Below are 22,716 nucleotides of genomic sequence, written 5' to 3' on the forward strand. Positions count from 1 at the left end.
TGGGTTCCCTTTCCCATGGGATGCAATGTTGAGGCAAACAAACCAGACCTCCCCAAAGCCAAAGGATGGGTTCTTGGCTGCAGAAACTGGCTCTTGGGACGTGGAATTTAACCTCTATGATTGGGAAGCAGCTAGAGCTGGTGCGTGAGGATGAGAGTTTAAGGCTCGATGTACTCGGGCTCGCCTCTGCGCACAGCTTAAAGCCTAGTACCACTCCTCTCGAAGGGGATTGGACACTCTTCTACTCTGAGTCTACAGTGAGAGGCGACAAGCAGGTGTGGGCATACTTATTGCCGCCCGACTCGGTGACTGTACATTGGGGTTTACCCCGATATAGAAGGGAGTGGGGGAGCGGAACCTGACTGTTGTTTGTGCACCAAAGTGCAACTCAGAGTACCCACCATCTCTGGAGCCATTGGAGGTGAGTTGGAGGGTGCCCCTCAATTAGGACTCCCTCATACTCCTGGGTTACTTCAATGCTCATGTGGGCAATGAATCCCAGAGGGGCGTATTTGAAAAGAACACTCCCCCGGATCAGTTTCTATTGTTGGACTTCTGCGCTCATCGTGGATTGTGAATTATGAACACCATGTTCAAGCATAAGCATGTCCTTAAGTCAGTGCTTCTCAAATAGTGGGGCGCGCCCCCGAGGGGGGGCGCGGTGCGATACCTGGGGGGGCGCGTGTAACCCTGGGGAACAGGATTTTATTTGGCCGTACTAGTATAAAGTGTAATTGCGCATCCACAACAGTAGCTGGCAGTGGCGCTTTCATTGTTACTTCTGTCATGTTTGTGAGAGTGCAACATTTAACATGTTGTACCTATAACACTTATATAAAATGATTTTATTTATAGTCACGGTGGGAAGTGGGGGGTGCGCGAATAGTTTTGTTCTTGCTAGGGGGGGCCTAACAGAAAATAATTGAGAAGCACTGCCTTAAGTGCACTCAGGACCAGAACACCCTTGGCCCCAGTTCGATGACCGACTTTGTATTCGTGTCGCATGTCTTGGATACTCGGGTGACGTGGGAGGCAGAGCTGACAAATAATCACCACCAGTTGGGGAGTGTCTCTGATGGTGGGGAGAGATGCAGGTCCAGCCCAGTAGACCAAAATGTTTTGTGAGCGTGTGCTCGGAATGCGTGCAGAGTCCCCCATCAGAAGGAGTTTCAACTCTTACGTCCAACAGAGCTTCTCTCATGTATGGGAAGAGGCGGGAAACATTTATTCTGAATGGATCATCACCAAGGTGGTTGACCGAAGCTGTGGCCGCAAGGTTGTCGTAGCAACAAGCACAGAACCTGCTGGTAGACACTGCCGGTAAGGGATGCCCTCAGGCCAAATGAGGAGTTTTCCCAGTCCCTATTGACCAGCAGGACTTGACAGGCATCTGACGGGTTCTGACTGGCAAAGCGGCACACGGCTTAGGTGGTCTATGAAAAAATAATCATGGACCTAGGAGGAGTTTGGTGAACCCATAGAGAACTACTTCTGGGTAGGTTAAAGGATTGTTTTATCCAGCAGCCCTTGTCCTAAGAGGGGGAAAACAGTGCACCATCAACAACACATTGTTTACTAGGGATGGAGCGCTTCTGATCTGGATTTGGGATTCTGTGAATCAGTGGGCTGAATACTTTGAAGATCTGCTTACCAACGCGCCTTCCCCTGAAGATGCAGAGCTTGAGCACTCTGAGGCGGCTTCTCCTAATTCTGGGATTGGAGTCAATGAGGTGATTAAAAAGCTCCTTGCTGTGTCCATGTTGGTCGAATCGTTCTGTAACGTCTTTGGGGAGACGTCGAGGCAAACTTATAAGGAATAGGCCGGAACGCAGATATGAAGAATAACAACAGTAAAGCAGCTGACTGTCTTATAAGTCATGATTGCTTACTAGATTTTTTCCCCCCAGGCATTGAACAAGATGGACCGCCATCAAAGTCTCTGCTCCCAGCTATCTGTGATGCAAATACGGAACAGCATGGCTAGCACCAGTGAAAGCGACGATGCTCTTAATCAGATCCTGAGAGTAGGATCAGGCAGATCTTCTCTCCGTAAGTAATAATTAAGTGTTTTTGAGTCAACAACCATTAGCGTTGCCAACTCCCTGAAAAAAATGACAATAAGATGCACCTTATTGGCAGAGCTGGATGGCCTGATAACCCTCACCCTTTAGTTATTTTATTTTGTATGTATAGTGTTTTTTAATTATTATTTAACTCAAACCTGAATTCCTTAAGTGTATATTTAAGTGGCTGCCTGATAGTGTGGAGCACGGGTGCTCAAACCTTTTTGTTCAAAGAGCCGGCGTTGCACGGTCTTCCCTTTTTTCCGGGCCCCTGACAAAGCTCAGAAATTGTGGATGCTGATGCAGCAGTATGCAAAATAGTGCAAGCAGGTAGTAATTATGGTTCGACTCGCGATAGCTTTGTATATATTTTTTTACTTGATCATGTATTACTGTCATACTATCTGCCAATAGTACATCAGCGATCGACTAGTAGCTTGGGATCGACATATTGAGCAGCTCTAGTGTAGAGGTTCACTCGCCTGACTTAGGTGTGGGCAGGCACGGGCCAAATTCCCGCTGGTGGCGGTATTATTCTGAGTCAATATGGTCGTTTGTCTCTCTGTGTGCCTTATGGCTGACTGGCGACTAGTCTGTGGTGTCGTCTGGTTTTAATTCAGACGGGATAGGCTCTGGTAATCCCTGCAACACTTATGAGGCTACGTGGTATGGAAGATGGATATATTTATGATGACTATACTGTGAGCCATCATCATTTTGTGGCTTCAGTTTTTTTTATTAAGTCTAAATAAAAAAAAGCTCAGAAAAATTTCAAAAGCGAATTTTGCATCATATACATGAAGTACTTTTTTTGAGTCGCCGTTCAAAATGGCTCCTAAATATTGACATTCCTTGATATGCTAAAGGTGCAGCACGCATTTGCAGCATGAAATAATCTACATTGTGGCATTCTTTTGTCATACCTGTCAACATGTACGTTTTACACGTTTTTTTACCATTTCAAATCATGTACGCCGTACACCGACTTTTGTATGGGGAAAATTTTTGTTTAAAAAAATCGCCAATATATATGAAAACCGATCTCAACAAGACCGTTTTGGCTAAAATCCAGATAGTCTCGTGGGCTGGTAGCCAACGATGCTACTGTCATCGATCGTTACGATTGTCACGGTATACCAGCAAAAATTATCCTCAATTGTATGTATTTTTTAGCGGTGTGTACGGCAATATCAATAAAGGATGACATGCGCATGCGTAGATATACATTGAGTAAATATCGTGGAAGCAAGCATGGAGGAGGCACCTAGTAAGAAACGAGTTACCGCGAGTAAACATGCGTCGTACTGTGTTTGTACGGTTTTTGGGGGGTTTGTACGGGGAATCATAATCATTTATAAGGGCAGTTATCGGCAGAGGTCGACACGTATGTTTTGTACATAATTCAGCTAGTAGAAACGGTGTTAATCTTAATGGGGTGCCATATGTTTAAGAGGAAGACGCACGGTAAGTTAACGCTCTTCCCCTCTGGAGGTGCACGCGTATTGTGGTGATTTGTATGCTGGGTTAAGAGATCCAAGATGTCGCAGCTCGTTTTGCCGCCCAGGTTCTCGTGTTGCACGTTGTAGCAACCATCCGTTCTTCTCCACGGAGCGCAGCCATTTTTGCTTGGCCACCCGCATGCACGCTCCGCTGTTCACCTCTTGGTAGTCAGCACCGAATTTGCGCACACCCCGAAGCTTCCATTTCTCGAAGTGCGTAATTGCAAATGCTCGTGTGGAAAAAGACACCCTGACTTCAAGGCCTTCTCTGCTGGCCTAAGAAATATCTGAATCACAGACTGATGTTAATTATATTTTTCCCATGAATACTTAAATATTTTCAAATTGGCCCTCAGCTTCCTTTCATTGCTTTCCCCTTGGTTGCACTGCTTCCAGATGTTTTATATTGAAGCATTTAACCACTTATTTTTGCCAGGTTCAGAAATCTGCCTCAAGGCCTTCACAAACAGTTCTGCAGGCTCTGTGGCATTAAACAAGCCTCAATAAGACTGTTGCTTTAACCAATCTGAATTCGATTTGGTGACAACAAGCCCTTCCCGCTGGCGTATGGAAAGGTAATCGCTTTCACCAACTATGATTATATAGTAATAGAGTAGGCGGGCCAAAGCCAGAGAGAGCCAGCCAGAGATCGCAAACTACACCCACAATGGGCGACGGAGGAAAACAAATGGATTTGGTAGCAGATTTTCTGACAAAGCCATTCTTCAGACGGACTTTTCCAGAAAAAATGGACATTATTAAGAAAGGGTGATCAACTCTGAAGGTAGCAAGCCTCTTACAACCGGGAAAAGGGTTTGTTCGCCACTTTCAGTTCGCTAACTACGAGCGCTATCCTTGGCTCACGATCTCCGAGGAACACTGCAAATTGTATTGCTAGGAGTGCTTGCTATTTTCCACCCATCGACATGGTGTATGGAGCAACACTGGATATCCAAATTTGACTTGTTTAACCAAAGCAGCAACGAGACAACGCACTGCCGGACACTTACAAGCAATGGTGCTCTCCAAAAGTGGATTTACAGTTCAGCTACCAAGTGCGCAGGGAAATGGAGCGACACAATGAAAAGGTAAAGAAAAATAGGGAAATCTTAAAGAGTTTGATAGACTGTGTAAACCAGGGGTGTCAAACAAATGACACGCGGGCCGGATCCGGGCCGTCTGGTGGTTTGGTACAGCCGGAGGAAGAAAGCTGCATTGTATAGAAAAATATGAATTTTCTTTTAAAATGTGCAGTTCTTGTACTATCCGCTAGGGGGTGCAGTGTTTCAGTACGTGCAGACAACATGAATTGACTTTTTTATGTTCTTATGTTATTCTCTTGTTCATAATATATTGTTCATAATGTAAAAGGAAAATTCTGTTAATAAACATTTTGATAATTTACTCATTCTTTGCACTAATTGTTAATATTAGTAACTAATACAAAGGAAAAAAGTGGGCTTATTGTTAGTTCTATGTAATTTTGCAATGAGTTTACTGGTCCGGCCCGCTTGATCTCAAATTAAGCTGTAATCGGCCCGCAGACCAAAGGGAGTTTGACACCCCTGGTGTAAACGTTCATTTCGGGTACACAATGAAAGTGCTGCATCACCCAAACAAAGGAAATTACATGGAACTTCTTTCTTTCATTGCTGAGAGAAACACAGATGTACATTCCCACCTGTACAATAGTTAGGTTTTTAGTGGCACATCGGGCAAAATACAAAAAAACCTGATCACCGTTATTGCTGAAGGGTGCTCTGACGTTTGGTCGCCGGGCGTTTGGTCGCCGGGCGTTTGGTCGCCTGGTCTTTTGGTAGCCGGCTTCGCTCCCTCTTATGAGAGGAAGGGGGGGGAGCGAGACACAGAGTTTACTGTTGAAAGCGAGTAACCAGGTAATCTCTCGCTCCCAAAATTATCATCATGAGAGAAAAAGTGAGTTTGTAATTGCTCTGACGGTACAATGTAAAAGTGCATTAATATCAAAATATCGCTCGCTTCCGGCAGATTTATTGGCGTGTGTACATGCTATTCAGCACCGAATTTGCATGCTCGCCCCGCCCCCGTATTCGCTCGTATTGGCGTGTGTGTACAGTTTTTCAAACCATGGCACGCTGGCCATATACGGCCCGTTAGGCTTTTTAATAATAATAATAATAATACCGCCACCGTGCTTGACGGTAGCCTCACCTTTTCTCCTCCAAACATTGCTAGGCATTGTGGCCAAACAGCTCGATTTTTGTTTCGTCTGACCACAGAACTTTCCTCCAGAAGGTCTTATCTTTGTACATGTTATCAGCAGCAAACGTCAGAGTAGAATTGTCCGCTTCACAGACTGGTGGTATAAGACCTTTGGAAAATGTGAGGATTTGGCCCAATCTGTTGTGTTCTGTAGCCATATATGCTACTACCTTGACATTGTATGGGTGTTGTCTTATCCCCTGTTTGCGCTCCTTGCTAAGCCGACTTACAACTAATGCAATTGCCCCTACAAATTATGAATTACACAAATTATATCTCTGCTTATGAAACGTACTGGGGAAAGCAGTGAGGTCCAGGAGTACGGAAATTCCGAGGACGAATTGGACGAAAATGATCATGTTCTTTCTTTTTCAGACCAGCCATGTGAGTAAGGAGTAGGCGGATAAAATTGCAGTCACCGACATTTCCATTTGTGATTACTAAGAAATGATTAATAACATACATATTATAAAAACGGGGGAATGTTGGGTTTATTCTGTATTACTATTATACATATATTTGTAGTAATTCATTTCTTTCTTAAATCATTGTTCCTATTAGTCCTAAAGTGCTCGAGGTCATAAACAATCTTCAAGTCCTCTCTCACCTGGACTTCTTATCCAAGGATTGTTTATACAGCAACTCACCCAATCTGGCGCTTTGAGATCGGTTGTTCTCCAAATGGCAACGGAGACAGGGTCACTGGCCAATAACAGTGATGTTTCTGCACTTCGGTCTTTCTTTATGTAATTGTTATATGATTGTTAGGTCAAATTAAGGCGTGATTGTTTATATCCAAATGCCTTAAAGCCGTACGCGAAATACTGTTCGAGAGGATACATTTGAAGATGTATCTTCCCTTAAGGTTCTTATCTGTGATCCAATCCATTTAATTAAATGTCAATAATTGAATAAGATGTCTGCCTGCATTTATTGATAATTACAAAGAAGGGTAATTATTGATGAACCTATCAGTCAGTCAAGCCTGAAGGTGCCGCTTTTGAAGCAAAGGCTTCCTTCTTGCACGGCAGCCTCTCAGTCCATGGAGATGCAAAACACGCTTGACTGTGGACACTGACACCTGTGTTCCAGGAGCTTCTAATTCTTGGGAGATCTGCTTTTTGGTGATTCTCGGTTGAATCTTCACCCTCCTGACCAATTTTCTCTCAGCAGCAGGTGATAGCCTGCGTTTTCTTCCCGACCGTGGCAGTGACAAAACAGTGCCATGCACTTCATACTTAGAAACATAGTTTGCACTGTTGCTCTTGGGACCTGCAGCTGCTTTGAAATGGCTCCAAGTTACTTTCCTGACTTTTTCAAGTCAAGAATTCACTCTTTCAGATCCATGCTGAGCTCTTTTGACTTTCCATTGTATTGTTTGTGGGCGTTTGCATCCAATGAGCCCTATTTAGACGGCCTCAAAGAAGTCACCAGCTGTAGTCACTCATAATCACTCACAGGCCATCACTGACACAACTTCCTAAGTCACCAAAATTGCTCATTTGTGTTGCTGTATGTATATTTTTGACCCAGCAGGTTTGATCACTTTTTCTGTTAACCTATAAGATATGAATGTTTTTTTGTGACAAAGAAGTCTCTGTTAAAATCCCTCTATCGGAGAAAAATCAGTGTTGTAGAAATAACTGGAAATTCAAGACAAACATGACATTATGTTCTGTGCATGTGTATGTGAACTTTTGACCACAACTGTATATATTTTTTCCCCATGATTTGTAACCGCCATCCCTGAAAAGGGCTTTTAAGCAATTTCAGCAATCGATTCAGAATCTTTTCCACCTTGATATGTGACCGATTGATTATATCTTGGTCCCCAGCCAATCAAAAACACAAGAAGACGGACAACCATTCACACTCATCAGGGGAATTTAGAGTTTTCAGCCAGTCTAGCGTCCATAATTTTGTTTTTTGGGACAAAACTGCAGTACCCGGAGAAAACCCACAAATTCTCGAGGACACCATGAATGCTCCACACTCTGGAAGGTCGGGATCCACCCGGCTCTCATTAGTCGATCTAAGAACCGTGCGGTTGATGCGCTAACCACTGGTCTTTCCGTTTGGGTCGTTTACCCATATATCAGTGATCGGCAAATTTTCATCACAGGTGTAGACCGCCAGTGGGGCTCCTTGGCAGCTCACCCCCTTTTGCTGTCCTATCAGCAAAAACCATTCCTTAGGAAATACGTAATTAATGTATTGGATATGCACGCCAAACATTTACAAATAGAAATTTGTTTTGGAAGTTCAATTGCCACCGCTCGTCGTCCTAGTCAGTCAGCATGAGCGACTGCCATGCGAGTGGCTGTGATTAACTCTTTGTGTGCCGATAATGCAATAATGGAAAAACTCATACATTGAAACACTCACCAGCACACAAGTATATTAACCGTTAGTAAAAAAAAAAATTAACCTCCATGTTATACACCTCCGTTAACGCTATCATTTTAGCTGTTTGTACAATTGAGGTGGCAATAGCTTTGCCTCTAAAGTTTTTTAGTTGCAGTCAATATGTTTTGTATTCTGTTCGCGTTTTGCCCATTCCATGTATTCCTAGACAACCCGTCTATATAAAACATTTGTCAGGTTCATTAATAATTACCTTCGTCCGTAATTATCAATAACTGCAGGAAGACATCTTATTCAATTATTGACATTTAATTAAATAGAAATGGATACAACAGGTAAAAGCCTCCGGAAGGGAGAGTTACAGCAAGTGTCCCTTACAACTTCCGAACGTCTCCTCGAATAGACGTTTTCGTCCCATTCTTATGGTCACAAGTTACAGAGTTGTTGATCATTCCATCACGTATGAGTAAAAACAACATCTGGGACTACAATAACAATCAAAGTATTTTACTAATAACAAAAACAGGGACTAGACCTAACAACCTTTAGATTAGAGTAATTATACAACCTCCTTGACCTAAGAATCATATAATATAATCATAATCATATAATCGTTACATACAGAAAAACCCGAAGTGTACGGTTACATAACGATAACAATATTCTTGTTATTGTCCGAATAGCCCTGTCCTCGTCACCAAGGGCCCACCAAATCTCAAGGACCCAGATTGGGTGGATTGTTTGTATAACCATCCTGGAACAGGCTGTCTAGGTTAAAGATGACTTGGTGTGACCTCAAGACTTTTGAAAAACAGAAAGAGAATGATTTAACAAAGTAATGAATTAATACAAAGAAAAGAAAGAGATTGATTTAATAAAGAAATGAATTAATATAACTATTATAATAATAAAACAGAATAAACCCAACATTCCCCCGTTTTTATAATATGTATGTTATTAGTCATTTCTTAGTAATCACTAAATGGAAATGTCGGTGACTGCGATTTTATCCGCCTACTCCTTACTCCCATGGCTGGTCTGAAAGAGAAAAAACATAATTATATTCGTCCAATTGGTCCTCGGATTTACCGTACTCCTGGACCTCACTGCTTTCCCCAAACCGTCCCATAAGATACAACTCATGTACTTTAGAATTTGTAGGGGCAATTGCAGTAGTTATAAGTCGGCTTAGCAAGGAGCGCAAACAGGGGATACTACATCACCCACACAATGTTAGGATAGCGGTAATTGTGCCTATAGTAACCACGAAGGATGTAGCCAAATCTTTAGATTTTCCAAAGGTCTTATCCCACCAATCTGACAATGCGGACGTATCTACTCCAGAGTGCTCTTGCATATTGCGGTTCAGTGTTTGCAGGCCAGTAATGGCCCTGGTGAGAGATCCACTGGGTGACGCGTTGTTCGGTATGAAGGTGCAACATTGTTTTCCAAACATTGCACACACGCCCCCTGTTTCAAGGATCATATCCACCGCTATGCGATTCTGGAACGCCATCAGACTGGTAGCTGCCAGTTGTTCCTTCATGGCCACAAATCCCTGTTCAGTATAATTTCCAAGTTTTGAACATTGTAATGTAAGTAATTTATTCTATCCACATTTTTGTTTGGGGTGATTAGAAGGAAGATAGACTCCCAACCTGCTGCGATCTGATTAGCCAGCTTATACTCATCTGGTACGCCCCGGGGGGATGCCAATCGCATCAATGTATGTTGGATCTCCTTCCCTCCATGCCTCTCGACGATGTCGGGAGGGTCGACCCTTCACCTCCGAATTATGAGCCGCCAATTGTATCTCCTCCACTGTGGATGGAAAAACAGACACCGGTAAGAGCAGTGAGACCAAAGTACCTAGTCCTGCCGCGTTTCGACAGGAGTCGTATAATTTATCTACCACCCCGCCACCATAGGCCAGAACGTGGTATCAGGGGTGTAGTTTGTTTTAGAACGCCGGTACACCACGTCTCATTTATCGCCCCCAGCTTCAGACCATGCCCTGTAAGGTTTAAGCAGGTAAAATGATTAAACAGTGGAAAAATTGACTTCCTATTTACCGCGTAACAGGATAAACACTGTTTCAATATTTTTTTTTTTCTTTCTTGCCAAGTAGGACACGTTTTTTCATTTGTAAAAACTTTTCCCCAAATGAATGGTGATTGAGGGAGTTGTTAGACCCCATCGTATTTTCCCTTGTCTGGTAGGTTATCCTAATCCTTTGTAAGATGGTTTAGTCTCAATTGAAACCATATGGAGACGTCAAACCCAATATAAAAGAGTTCCCTATAGTTTTATGGTATTGCTTGCTGAGCAATAATCTTTTCAATTAATATTGGTGTTTCCCGTATCTTATTAAGTCAGAAAGTTTATCTTACCCGTCCCCTCAATGTTTCAATTGAGACCACCCTTTTACCAAAGTAGCTCCACATAGTGCTTGCCTTCTTTACACTCCATTAACAGCGCCCAATTATCCCCCGTTTGGGAAATCCCTGTTTCAGAAATAAATTTCACAGGTTAATATGTCAGTCCAAGCTTTCCAATCTTGACCAATTTCTGCAACAAGGCTTTTCCCAATCTTTAATTTTTTGCTGTTAATGTACCACACATATTTCCCACCATCTCTTTTTGTATGGCAACCGGGACGTCGCCGAGTCCAAATATATATTTTCAATGTGGAAATTTGATTTAGTAGGTAATGTTAATTAAATGTAAATGTGTGTTTCTCGGTTTACCCTCCCGTAAGAAGGTGTATCCTCAATTGAAACGCCTCCGCCTTTTTCTCCAACTGGAGAAAACAACCCTACTGTGGAAAGGAATAGAATCACAATCATCATTAATCTCATTGCCCCAAAAGCAATAATTGTTTCCAACATGACTTTTTGTCTTTGTTTAGGGATTTTTTCTCTTGAAACGTTTCAATTTAGACAACCTTCTTACTGTGGGAAAGGTGCATCCGTGTCCCCTTTCAGTAACAAGGACCCTCCCACTTTGCGTTGCTCCGATGTTTCTTCTTTTATGCTGCTTATCAGCATCCAGTCTTCAAGAATCACCGTCGCTTCGTCCGTTTCCTGTTGACAAGCAAAATCTCCCTCTGATAGTCTAAATTTGGTGTGTGCGTTTTTTTTTTTTCTCTGATAGATTCGCCTCATCATCCAATTGTCATTGTGTAGTGAATAATAACAATTTGTAAGGTCTACCAAACAGGACTTCATATAAGGTCCGCCAATTGTGGATGGTAGACAACTATTATATTAACAAAATGGGACCCATTATCACTATAAATAGTTTCTGGAATTCCATATCGTGGAATGATATCCATATGATCTAATAAAAATAAAATAAAATCTATATGTATTTTTTGAAATGGATATGTGGGTATGCATATAGATTTAAACCCTAAGCCTTGTAGTGCCGTTGTAGCAAGGCCACCTCCCCCTTGTCGAGACATAGGTCTTCCCTTGACTCAAGCCCAAATTATTTTCTTTATTGATCTTTTATTGATAGATTATGTCTCGGTGGTCTGCCAATCAAAAAACACAAAAAGACAAACTATCATTCACGCTCACACTCATAAACAGAAGAATTTAGTGTGTTCAACCAGTCTAGCATCCATAATTTCATTTTTTGTGGGAGTAAACTGGAGTACCCGGAGAAAATCCACAAATTCTCGAGGACGCCATGAATACCCCACATTCCGGAAGGTCTGGATCCACCCCGCATTCATTAGTAGATCCTTTAATATACACACCCCCACTCTAGCATTTTAACCGTTTGTAAAAAATTACCTTCAAGTTTCACACAAAGTTATATCCTTTTTAATGCTATCAGTTTAGCTGTTTGTTCCCCGAATTGAGGTGGGAATAGTTTCACATCTAAGGTTTTTATTTTCACAGCCGCCATGACCTAATGGCTCCCTATCAGGTTTTTTGGAAAATCCCAATTCCCTCTAATAGCATGCCAATCACCTTTTAATGCGGCCATCCAATTTTGTTTCTACTTGTTTCAGGTGATAAGATAATCTCCCCCATTTGTAAAACAAATTCATCCACGCCTAATTTATACAACATGACGCCTATGGCCTTTATTACGTCGCCTTGACTCCAAATTCTATGAACCAAGATAACACGCCGAATTTGTAAGCGAATTTCCCCCATCCCATTTTGTTCATAGACAACCCATCTACCTAAAGCGTCACTTGTTTCAAAACATGAAAGGCCCCACTAGAATTCGTGCATCCAGCGCCAAATAGAGCCTATTTACACATTTGTCTCAAACTTGTTTTAGATATGGGGTCCCCAATTTCCCAAAATTTCCCAGAATTTATGTACTACCACATCCTGTCAAAAACCCAAAACGACTAACATAACCTGTTTCTAAGCCAGATTCTGGAATTTGGAGAATTTCTCCTTTCCCTCCCTTATCTAAGCTTGTTATTGTCACTCGTTATCACTGTAACATTCAGGCGTATTAACCCCATCGTTGCTAAAGTTCTCACCAATTTGCATGCCCTTAATGCCGTAAAAGCAACGTTATTTGGTTGTATCAATTGACCAATGCTTATCCAATCAATTTGCATGCCCTTAAAGCCGTAAAAGCAACGTTATTTGGTTGTATCAATTGACCAATGCTTATCCAATCCGTAATATCCTTAAAGTCATCAATATGACCTGTGACAAAGCATATTTCCTCCTGCCAGGACAACAGACAATGTTCTTTCAAGTGCACTTTGAAAAACATTCCATGTTACTCCATTCTTAGGGAAAATATGCTCATCCTAAACCAATTATTTTATTTACAATTCACCTAATTATTTGGATGAATGTCATGAATTTTATCATGCCACTATTGCATTGTAAATTTCCCATCTGATGTCGTTAACAGCCAAATAATTCAATACCTACTATACTTTGTAAATCACCTCATATGATGTTTACTTAAGACAAGAGTCATTTCCCATAGCCTGTTACCAAAACAAAAATCTACAACAATTAAATGAGACAAATCAACCTTTTGTTAGACAATTCCTAATTACAAACTTTAATGTTTTAAAAACCTTATCGTCACCAATATACCATAATATTGTAAATTTTGTCATCCTGGCCTTTTATTCTTTTAAACAACCAACCTCCTGGATTAAAGTATTTTGAATAATCAAAAAATTCTGAAATAGTATTAATATTATTTTATCCTCCAAAAGCTAGTTTCCTTTAACTAAGAGCCCTTTGAAATCCACAATTGCTCAAAAATGACTATTTTGGTCTATTTCCCAAATCCAAAGCTTTTTACCAAATCAACCTTTTACTGAACAGATTTTTCTATCCTCTTAATGCATTTCATTTTAAAACCCAAAATATCAATGCGAAAGCATTCGCATAACCTTGCATTTCTTGCAGCCCATGTATTGTTCTTATTCTGAAAAGTCCAAACAGAAAACGCAATTAGCCGTTAACTATGACCTCCACTCTTGCTGCGAAAACAGCATTGTTATCTTATGTTTACAAACCAGCTTTTTTCCTGTGCCCAAATACAACGCTTTTTAGAGAAGACAACCATTAAAACGTCAAATTAACCCCTCTTCCGATATTCAACTACATCACAATATTTTTCCAAGACCCCATATATCCAGAATATGTATGCTGCAAGCACAACAATATGGCAAAAACCCATTTTCTGCCCTCAAGTTTGCTTCAGCACCCCCAAGGCCAATTATTATTATTATAATGTCTTCACGGAAGGGATCACAAAATTTTAGTCGTTTACACGGTCCGAACGCTCCCGAAAGCCCAACACAGTTAAATCGTCTGCCCCGCGGCCCACATGTTTCACTCCCATCTAATCAGCAGCCGCTGCACCAGAAACGCTTCCCCCGCAGTTGACACATTTTTTTTTTGCCAGTCTAGAGCATAATAAAAACACAAGTGACATTCCCTGCTAAAATTTAAATGATCATTTTGTATATATTCTTTTGTCTTTTTTTTTAAACACCATCTTCCCGTTAGCGGACGGGATCAAAAACCAAGCTGCAATAAGCCATCACATTGCTGTAAATTGACAGTACATATAGGTTATATTAACAAAGCACCACCAGCACTTGGAAATAACCATTCTAATTGTTGTTATACAAGCCCAAGCATCACAAAAAAACCCAATTTAATTGTAATCACAAAACGTCATACCTGGATTAACCAAATCAAATACCAGTGTCCCCATTAATTTTTTTTTTTTTTGTTAAACTTCCTCCGCGCCCGTCACCTATCTCGGTAAATATTTTCCCCGTCAGCCGAGGAGGCCCCGCTATTTTTTCCTTACCAAACAGTACTTTCCCGCCGCCACGGTCTTAAATATATCCCCGTTATCCGAGGGAGCCCCCACTATTTTCCCAAAATAGTATTTTTAACTTCTCCCCGGCCTTATTTCGCCATTAGTGTCTGTGGAACAAGCTGTTACACTTTTATCCACTCACATATTATTTATATATGTATATTACCTCCATTAGTGTCTGTGGAACAAGCTGTTACACTTTTATCCACTCACATATTATTTATATATGTATATTACCTCTATGCATTAGTGCATATATTATCCTGTATTCTATGCATTTTAAGCTGGCCAGCAAACCCATATTTATTTATCCATAAATATAGCTGTGTAATATTTTTAAAGCGCTTTGTCTTACCAATTTTTTCCAATCCTTACAAGTTAGACGTATTTTTTGGATCGTCATCCAAACCCGCCTTACAACACGTTTTTCCCATATTTTACTTTTTTGTAGTGAGTTCGTGTGCCTCACAGAGTTAACTTTATTATATCTATTTTTATTATTATCACTCCTTCGACTGTATTTCCTAGGCTTATCTTAATTTTACTGCAGAAACCACACAAACAACATACAACGTATATTCGTGCCTACCCTTTAGACACAGGACACTCCCCGGCCCCAATATTGTACCTCTAGTACAATATATTCGTGCCTACCCCTGAGACACAGGACACTTTCCAGCAAAGTGCCCCACCGTACCTGCCATTGACTAGTATAAACACAGGGTTTTATCGCCGTCACCCAGGACGCGAAACCAGCCCAACAATGGGCCTCACATACAATGTCCCTTTAACGCATTTGTAAACACCTTCACAACATGCAGACATTAATGTGGACTTACCCGAGATCCATCAGATGTCTCCCTCCAGCAGGAAAAGTCTTCAACCGCCGAGAATCCAGGCGCCCCCGTCGAAAAACTCCGGCCCACCAAGGGTTTTGAAGACGCCGTGCGCACGGTCACTTACCAGATGTCGAACAGCAGCGCCTGGGTTCTCGCTCCGGTATATTGACCTCCATGGCTCGAAGGACCAAAATGTCAGGTTCATTAATAATTACCTTCGTCCGTAATTATCAATAACTGCAGGAAGACATCTTATTCAATTATTGACATTTAATTAAATAGAAATGGATACAACAGGTAAAAGCCTCCGGAAGGGAGAGTTACAGCAAGTGTCCCTTACAACTTCCGAACGTCTCCTCGAATAGACGTTTTCGTCCCATTCTTATGGTCACAAGTTACAGAGTTGTTGATCATTCCATCACGTATGAGTAAAAACAACATCTGGGACTACAATAACAATCAAAGTATTTTACTAATAACAAAAACAGGGACTAGACCTAACAACCTTTAGATTAGAGTAATTATACAACCTCCTTGACCTAAGAATCATATAATATAATCATAATCATATAATCGTTACATACAGAAAAACCCGAAGTGTACGGTTACATAACGATAACAATATTCTTGTTATTGTCCGAATAGCCCTGTCCTCGTCACCAAGGGCCCACCAAATCTCAAGGACCCAGATTGGGTGGATTGTTTGTATAACCATCCTGGAACAGGCTGTCTAGGTTAAAGATGACTTGGTGTGACCTCAAGACTTTTGAAAAACAGAAAGAGAATGATTTAACAAAGTAATGAATTAATACAAAGAAAAGAAAGAGATTGATTTAATAAAGAAATGAATTAATATAACTATTATAATAATAAAACAGAATAAACCCAACAACATTACACAAAGGTTAACATTTCATAATTTGGAAGTGCTATTTTTACCATAATTCCAGCACTTGATTCATGACATTAAAGCCCCCCCCCCCCCCCCCCCCCCGGATTTCGGGCTTCCAGTGCAAAATAGAACCAATTTTCAAATTCCCTCTAATTTGTTTTAGAAATGGGATTCACATTCCCTAAATATTCCAGAACTCATGCGCCAACGCATTTTGTCAAATCCAAAGCGACAAACATAATCTGTTTCTCTGCTTGATTTTGGAGCTTGGAGAATTGTCATTTTTCCACTCATCGAAGATTGTCCTTGCCTATCGTTAAATTTGTACTGTAACATTCAGCTGCATTAAAACCCATAATTGCAATGCCAAGTCTGTAAGCTTTTAGCCAAAGTTCTCTTTATTTTTATTTAAAGCAACCTCATTTGTTTGACATCAATTGTTCAATGCTTATGCAATCCGTAATATTCTAGTAGTAATCAATATAACCCATGCCAAAGCATATTCCACCCGCCCAGGACAGAACAGGGAATGTCTTCCATGCACTGAAATCACTCCATGCCTCTTCCGTCCTAGGGAAATTATGCCTCTCCTAAATCAATAATTTTATTTAAACCAGCCAGGTACTATTTACCTAATTATTTTGATTAATACCATTTCTGCATTGTTGTTTTTATGGAATGGATTGTGGCCGCCTGGACTAACGTGTCTATTCGCACGGTTGTTCGAGCTTTTGCCAAAGCCGGCATCATTTCTGTGGAGCCACATGGCAATTACAGTTACTCTGACAACAAAGGTTGGGAACCCGGCGTTTTCGATGACTCATTTGGACAGTTGTTCAATTCGGACACAGGAAATGAGGACTTTGATAGATTTGTGGGTGATGATGACGTGAGTACATTGTAAAATGGCTGAATAAAGTACAACCGGACTCAGTTTTGCTTCCGTTGCCTTTTTAAAAACGTGTTTTTAAGCGTGTATCCGTATATTTAAGCAGGTGTATGTTTGATCTGGTGTATGTTTTGCCGTCCCCGGCTGCGCCTTTAAATGGCGTGCGGCATATAGTCATGAAAATACGGTAACTATACTTTATATGTCAAATAAGAATTTAAAAAATATCGATATATTGAATAGAAGCAGGTGGGACCGTCGAACCAAAAGACAATGGTTGCACTATCTAAAAAAAATCTCTTATTTGTGTAACAAATACAAGATTGAGTTTACACACAGAGAAGCTGAAGAAATTTCATCATTCGTCTATGAGGATCCGACCGCCGTTTCTGGCCATCATAATTTTTTTTTAACTCTCTACGTTGCACGGTTTGGACAAACGTAGCAAAAGAGTCTTAACCTAATTAATGAATCTTAACTTAATGACCTTATGTTTAACAGACACCTTTTAGTTTTTTGACAGCCCACTCCATTTATTAATTATTAATTTATCACTTATTAACATCTGATATCTTCAATAGCTCCCAAGCAATTTGATGTATTGCCACCAAATTTACAGAAAAGATAGATAAAATTAACTTCTGTTTAAGGAACACCTTTTGGTTTTTCAATACCACATTCCATTTATTAATTAATAATTTATTACTGTTATTAGCACCTCTTTTGTTCAATAGCTCCCAAGCTGATTGACAAAATGACACCAAATTTGCAGAAAATATAGGTCCATATAGGTATGGAGGACGAATGAGTGAATTGTTTGTTAGGTAGACAATAGTGAGCTCTTATACTGCTGTAACAAACACCAAATTACATTATTTGATCAAATTCCTGATTTATTAACTTTTGTCTCCATCTAGAAAAATCTCCAAGTGTCAGAAACTCTTCAAAAATGAAGCCGATTGAGGAAGGTTTGGAAGATGACGTTTTTGTTGATTCTCCTTTCTCCATGCCCTACTGTCCAACCAGCAAACCAACTGTGGATGTCTAACGTTGGGAAGGGAACAAAACATCATCCAATGCAAATTGTACAAATAATGGCAAATAATTATACAAAAAATGAAACTTTAGATTCGAACAATCATTTTTCTTTAGAAAGTACTAAGACGCCATGTGTTTGTTTTGAATACAGTGATACCTTTACTTATGAAATTGGTACCAGACATTTTTTCGTAACTTGGATTTTTGTAAATTGATGCATACATATTTTCCATAGAATTAGCAATTTTTTTTCCATTAATTTCCATACTCTCCCCTCAATCATTTAAAAATTTGAAATGTATACTAATTTCTTATGAAATTTGCATGCACATGTATGTATGTTCAGTGGTGCAAATGAGTTTTTAGTCAACCGCCAATTGTGCAAGTTCTTCTAAAGATTAGAGAGGCCTGTAATTGTCAACATGGGTAAACCTCAACCATGAGAGACCGAATGTGGGGAAGACAGAAAATCACATTCTTTGATTTTTAAATAATTTATTTCCAAAGTAGAGTGGAAAAGAAGTATTTGGTCACCTACAAACAAGCAAGATTTCTGTCTGTCAATGAGGTCTGACTTCTTCGAAAGAGGTGTAACAAGGGTTCCACTCGTTACCTGTATTAATAGCCTCTGTTTTAACTCATTATCAGTATAAAAGACACCATGCAAGATGCAAGAAGAACGGTAAGTAGAAATCCCAGAGCCACATGGGGGGACCTAGTAAATGGTTACTGGGACCACAATAACAGGCTACTATCAGTAACGCAATGCGCCGCCAGGGACTCAAATCCTGCATTGCCAGACATGTCCCCCTGCTGACGCCAGTACACATCCACACCCGTCTGTGCTTCACTAGAGAGCATTTGAATTATCCTGAAGAGGACAGGAAGAATGTTTTATGGTCAGATGAAACCAATATAGAACTTTTTGGTAGAAACACAGGTTCTCGTGTTTGGAGGAAAAACAATACTGAATTGCATCCGAAGAACACCATACCCACTGTGAAGCAAGGGGGTGGAAACATCATGCTGTTTTCTGCAAGGCCAGGACGACTGATCTGTGTAAAGGAAAAAATGAATTGAGCCATACATCGAGAGATTTTGAGTGAAAATCTCCTTCCATCAGCAAAGACTTTGAAGATGAGATGTTGCTGGGTCTTTCAGCATTACAATGGTCCCAAACAGACAACCAGGGCAACAAGGGAGTGGCTTCGTAAGAAGCATTCTAAAGCCTGGAGTGGCCAGGCCACTCTCCAGATCTCAACCACATAGAAAATCTGTGGAGGGAGGTGAAAGTCCGTGTTTCCCAACGACAGCCCCAAAACATCACTACTCTAGAGGAGATCTGCATTGAGGAATGGGCCAAAATACCAACAACAGTGTGTGAAAAGCTTCTGAAGAGTTACAAAAACGTTTGGCCTCCGTTATTGCCTACAAATGGTACAAAACAAAGTATTCAGATGAACTTTTGGTATTGACCAAATACTTATTTTACACCATGATTTGCGAATAAATTCTTTAGAAATAAAACAATGTGATTTTCATATTGTTTTTCTCTCCACATTCTGTCTCCCATGGTTTAGGTTTACCCATGTTGACAATTACAGGCCTCTCTAATCTTTTCAATTAGGATAACTTGCACAGTTGGCGGTTGACAAAACAACTTATTTGCCTCACTGTATGTATGTATGTACGTACGCACGCACGCACGCACGTACCTACGTACGTACCTACCTACCTACCTACCTACCTACCTACCTACGTATGTATGTATGTGTGTGTGTGTGTGTGTGCGCGTGTGCGCGCGTGTGTGCGTGCGTGCGTACGTACGTACGTATCAACATACGTACGTATGAATGTATATACGTATGTATGCAAAAATTTATATTTTTCAATTATTTAGACACTAAAATAAAGCCACGATACCGAATCAAACAAAATCAAAACTGAAAGTCCAGCTCTTCATCATGCTCTTTTTCTCCTGTCACTCCTCACTCACATTGTGCGGTCAGGAACACTGTATCTGTCAAGGGTTGTCCATAAGGCCTGCTATACAGCGTAGAAGTTGCTGAAAGAATGTGTGTAACAAATTAATTTGACTTGCATGTTTGCGGCAGAAAGTGAATGCCACGGTCATTTCTCAGAAGTGCTGCTGTATTATCATATCTTTGTAATATATTCCTCTTTTAAGTTTCACATCAAAGACTTTTGTAATTTGAAAAAAATATATATAAAAAATTGCATTTGTAAGTTTTGGTAACACTACATATTGGCTCCATTCTTGTTAAAAATTGTTTCTTTGTTGGCAATAATGTTTGCCAAGATTTAACATGATCAACTCATTTCACAAATAAAGTTAATAAATTCACATCATCTGACTTTTTTCATGATATTGTGTTACATGCAGCACCACCCAAAGTAGCTCAGTCCACTATTGTCTGTAAAATCTGTACTTAAAATTGACTGAACACTTTTTTTTCAGGAAGAACTGTAGTTCACTTCAGTCAGACATAACTGTTGCCACAAATTTTGCTCATTTTTTCTGGAATTAATTATTTAGTCTTCCATTTTCTAATAATTGCTCCCACAGTTGATATCTTTACACCATGTGTTTTACCTATTGCAGATTCAGTCTTCCCAGCCTGTTGCAGGTATACACTTTTGTCTCTGGTGTACTTCTACAGGTCTTTGATTGTGGCCATAGTGGGGTTTGGAGTGTGAGAGACTGACGTTGTGGGCTGGTGTATTTTATACCGATAATGAGTAAAATAGATGCTATTAATACGGGTAACAAGTGGAGACCCGTTAGAAGTTAGACCTATTTGACAGCCAGAAATCTTGCTTGGTGTAGGTTCCACAATACATATTTTCCCCTCTATTTTGGAATTTCTTAAAGAATTTCAAAAATCAAAGAATGTGATTGAGTTTTTTTTCCAGATTAATTCACTCATTGTTTACCGACGTTGACAATTACAGAACTCTAATCTTTTCAAGTAAGAGTACTTGCACAATTGGTGTTGACTAAATACTCCCAACTGTATTGATTCAGACATAGTGTTGCACCCCTGAATTCCGGGCAATGTATTTGCCTTTAAAAGACAGGGGGAAATAATCAGACAGGTCCCTTGTTGTTTACTTCAAGCAAACCTTTAGTGATATACCAAATCAATTCACACAAAAACACAATATACAATAACACCTAAATATATACATATAAATATATTAACAACCCGTTATAATCCCAAAACAATGTATTTGTTGCATAAACGGTCATAACTTCTGACTATGGTAAATTGTCACCTTTTGTTTTGCAACTTAGCAAAGTCCTCAACTAGTTAGCAGGGCAAACAAAGGAATCTCAATAGCATAGCTTAGCAAAGTCCTCAGCTAGTTAGCAGGGCAAACAAAGGAATCTCAATGGCATAGCTTAGCTTCAGTGCTACGACCGTCATACACACATACACATCACAATGCTAACGCTAATGGCGGCCGAGGGTACATTGCTAACGCCACTACCCGTGCTCTGCTCGAGGCTCGTGAAATCTCAATAACATATCTTCCTTTACTACGGCCGTCATATACTGCACACTATCATGCTAACGCTATAATGGCGGCCGAAGGTAGCTTGCTAACTATACACCCGAGACTCGCACATTCACACACACACATAAAAACGTAAACAAACATTTCTAGACATTATGTTCTCTCTCAAATGCTAACTATTGTCTCTTGCAAACACCACACTCAATCAGTCATCAACACAAAACAACATACCTTTAAAAGACAGGGGGAAATAATCAGACAGGTCCGTTGTTGTTTACTTCAAGCAAACCTTTAGTGATATGCCCGAAAACCCCCTCTGCTTTTAGCTACACCCCGCTACATGACCATCACGCATCATCTGCATGTCTCCCGCATGCCCGCTGCATGTCTCCTGCATGTCTCCTGCGTGATACCTGCGTGATTACCATGTGATAGCTACGTGAGTCCATTTTTACACAAAAACTCGAATACCCCTCTATCCCCTTGCTATTTGGCTGGAGGCATCATTAATCGAAGAATGATAAACCCCCAATCCCAAAACCATTTTTACATAACACATGCACTCATTTATAACTTAACTCACTTTACCCTGTCACAATAGCACTGGAGGCATCGATTCGAAATTCACGGCCCGTATATGTGTATGTGCGTGCGTGTGTGTATGTGTGTGCGTGTACGTGTATGTGTGTGTACGTGTATGTGTGTGTGTGTACGTGTGTGTGTGTGTGTGTGTGTGTGTGTGGGCGTGTATGTGTATGTATGTGTGTGTATGTGTATGTATGTGTATGTATGTGTATGTATGTGGATGTATGTGGATGTATGTGTATGTATGTGTATGTATGTGTATGTGTATGTGTATGTTTACGTGTATATGTGTGTGTATGTGTATATGTGTATATGTGTATACATGTATATCAGGGGTGGCCAACCAGTCAGAGACCAAGAGCCACATTTTTTACTGTGTTACCGCAAAGAGCCACATCACACAGATTTATTGTAAATGTCACACACTAGC

General features: G+C 40.5%; 1 protein-coding gene across 1 annotated transcript in view; it reads left to right on the plus strand.

The window, feature by feature from the left end:
• popdc1 (popeye domain cAMP effector 1) overlaps positions 1-20,526 on the plus strand; it is a 43,529-nt gene extending 23,003 nt beyond the window's left edge. The window contains exons 7-8 of the mRNA XM_077711869.1: positions 1,908-2,049; positions 18,041-20,526. Of these exons, the coding sequence (XP_077567995.1) occupies positions 1,908-2,049; positions 18,041-18,171 (273 nt within the window). The 3' untranslated portion in view covers positions 18,172-20,526. The remainder of the gene's footprint in view (positions 1-1,907; positions 2,050-18,040) is intronic.
• The last annotated feature ends 2,190 nt before the right edge of the window (positions 20,527-22,716 follow it).

Source organism: Stigmatopora nigra, unplaced genomic scaffold (assembly GCF_051989575.1).
Source record: "Stigmatopora nigra isolate UIUO_SnigA unplaced genomic scaffold, RoL_Snig_1.1 HiC_scaffold_52, whole genome shotgun sequence".
Taxonomy (NCBI): domain Eukaryota; kingdom Metazoa; phylum Chordata; class Actinopteri; order Syngnathiformes; family Syngnathidae; genus Stigmatopora; species Stigmatopora nigra.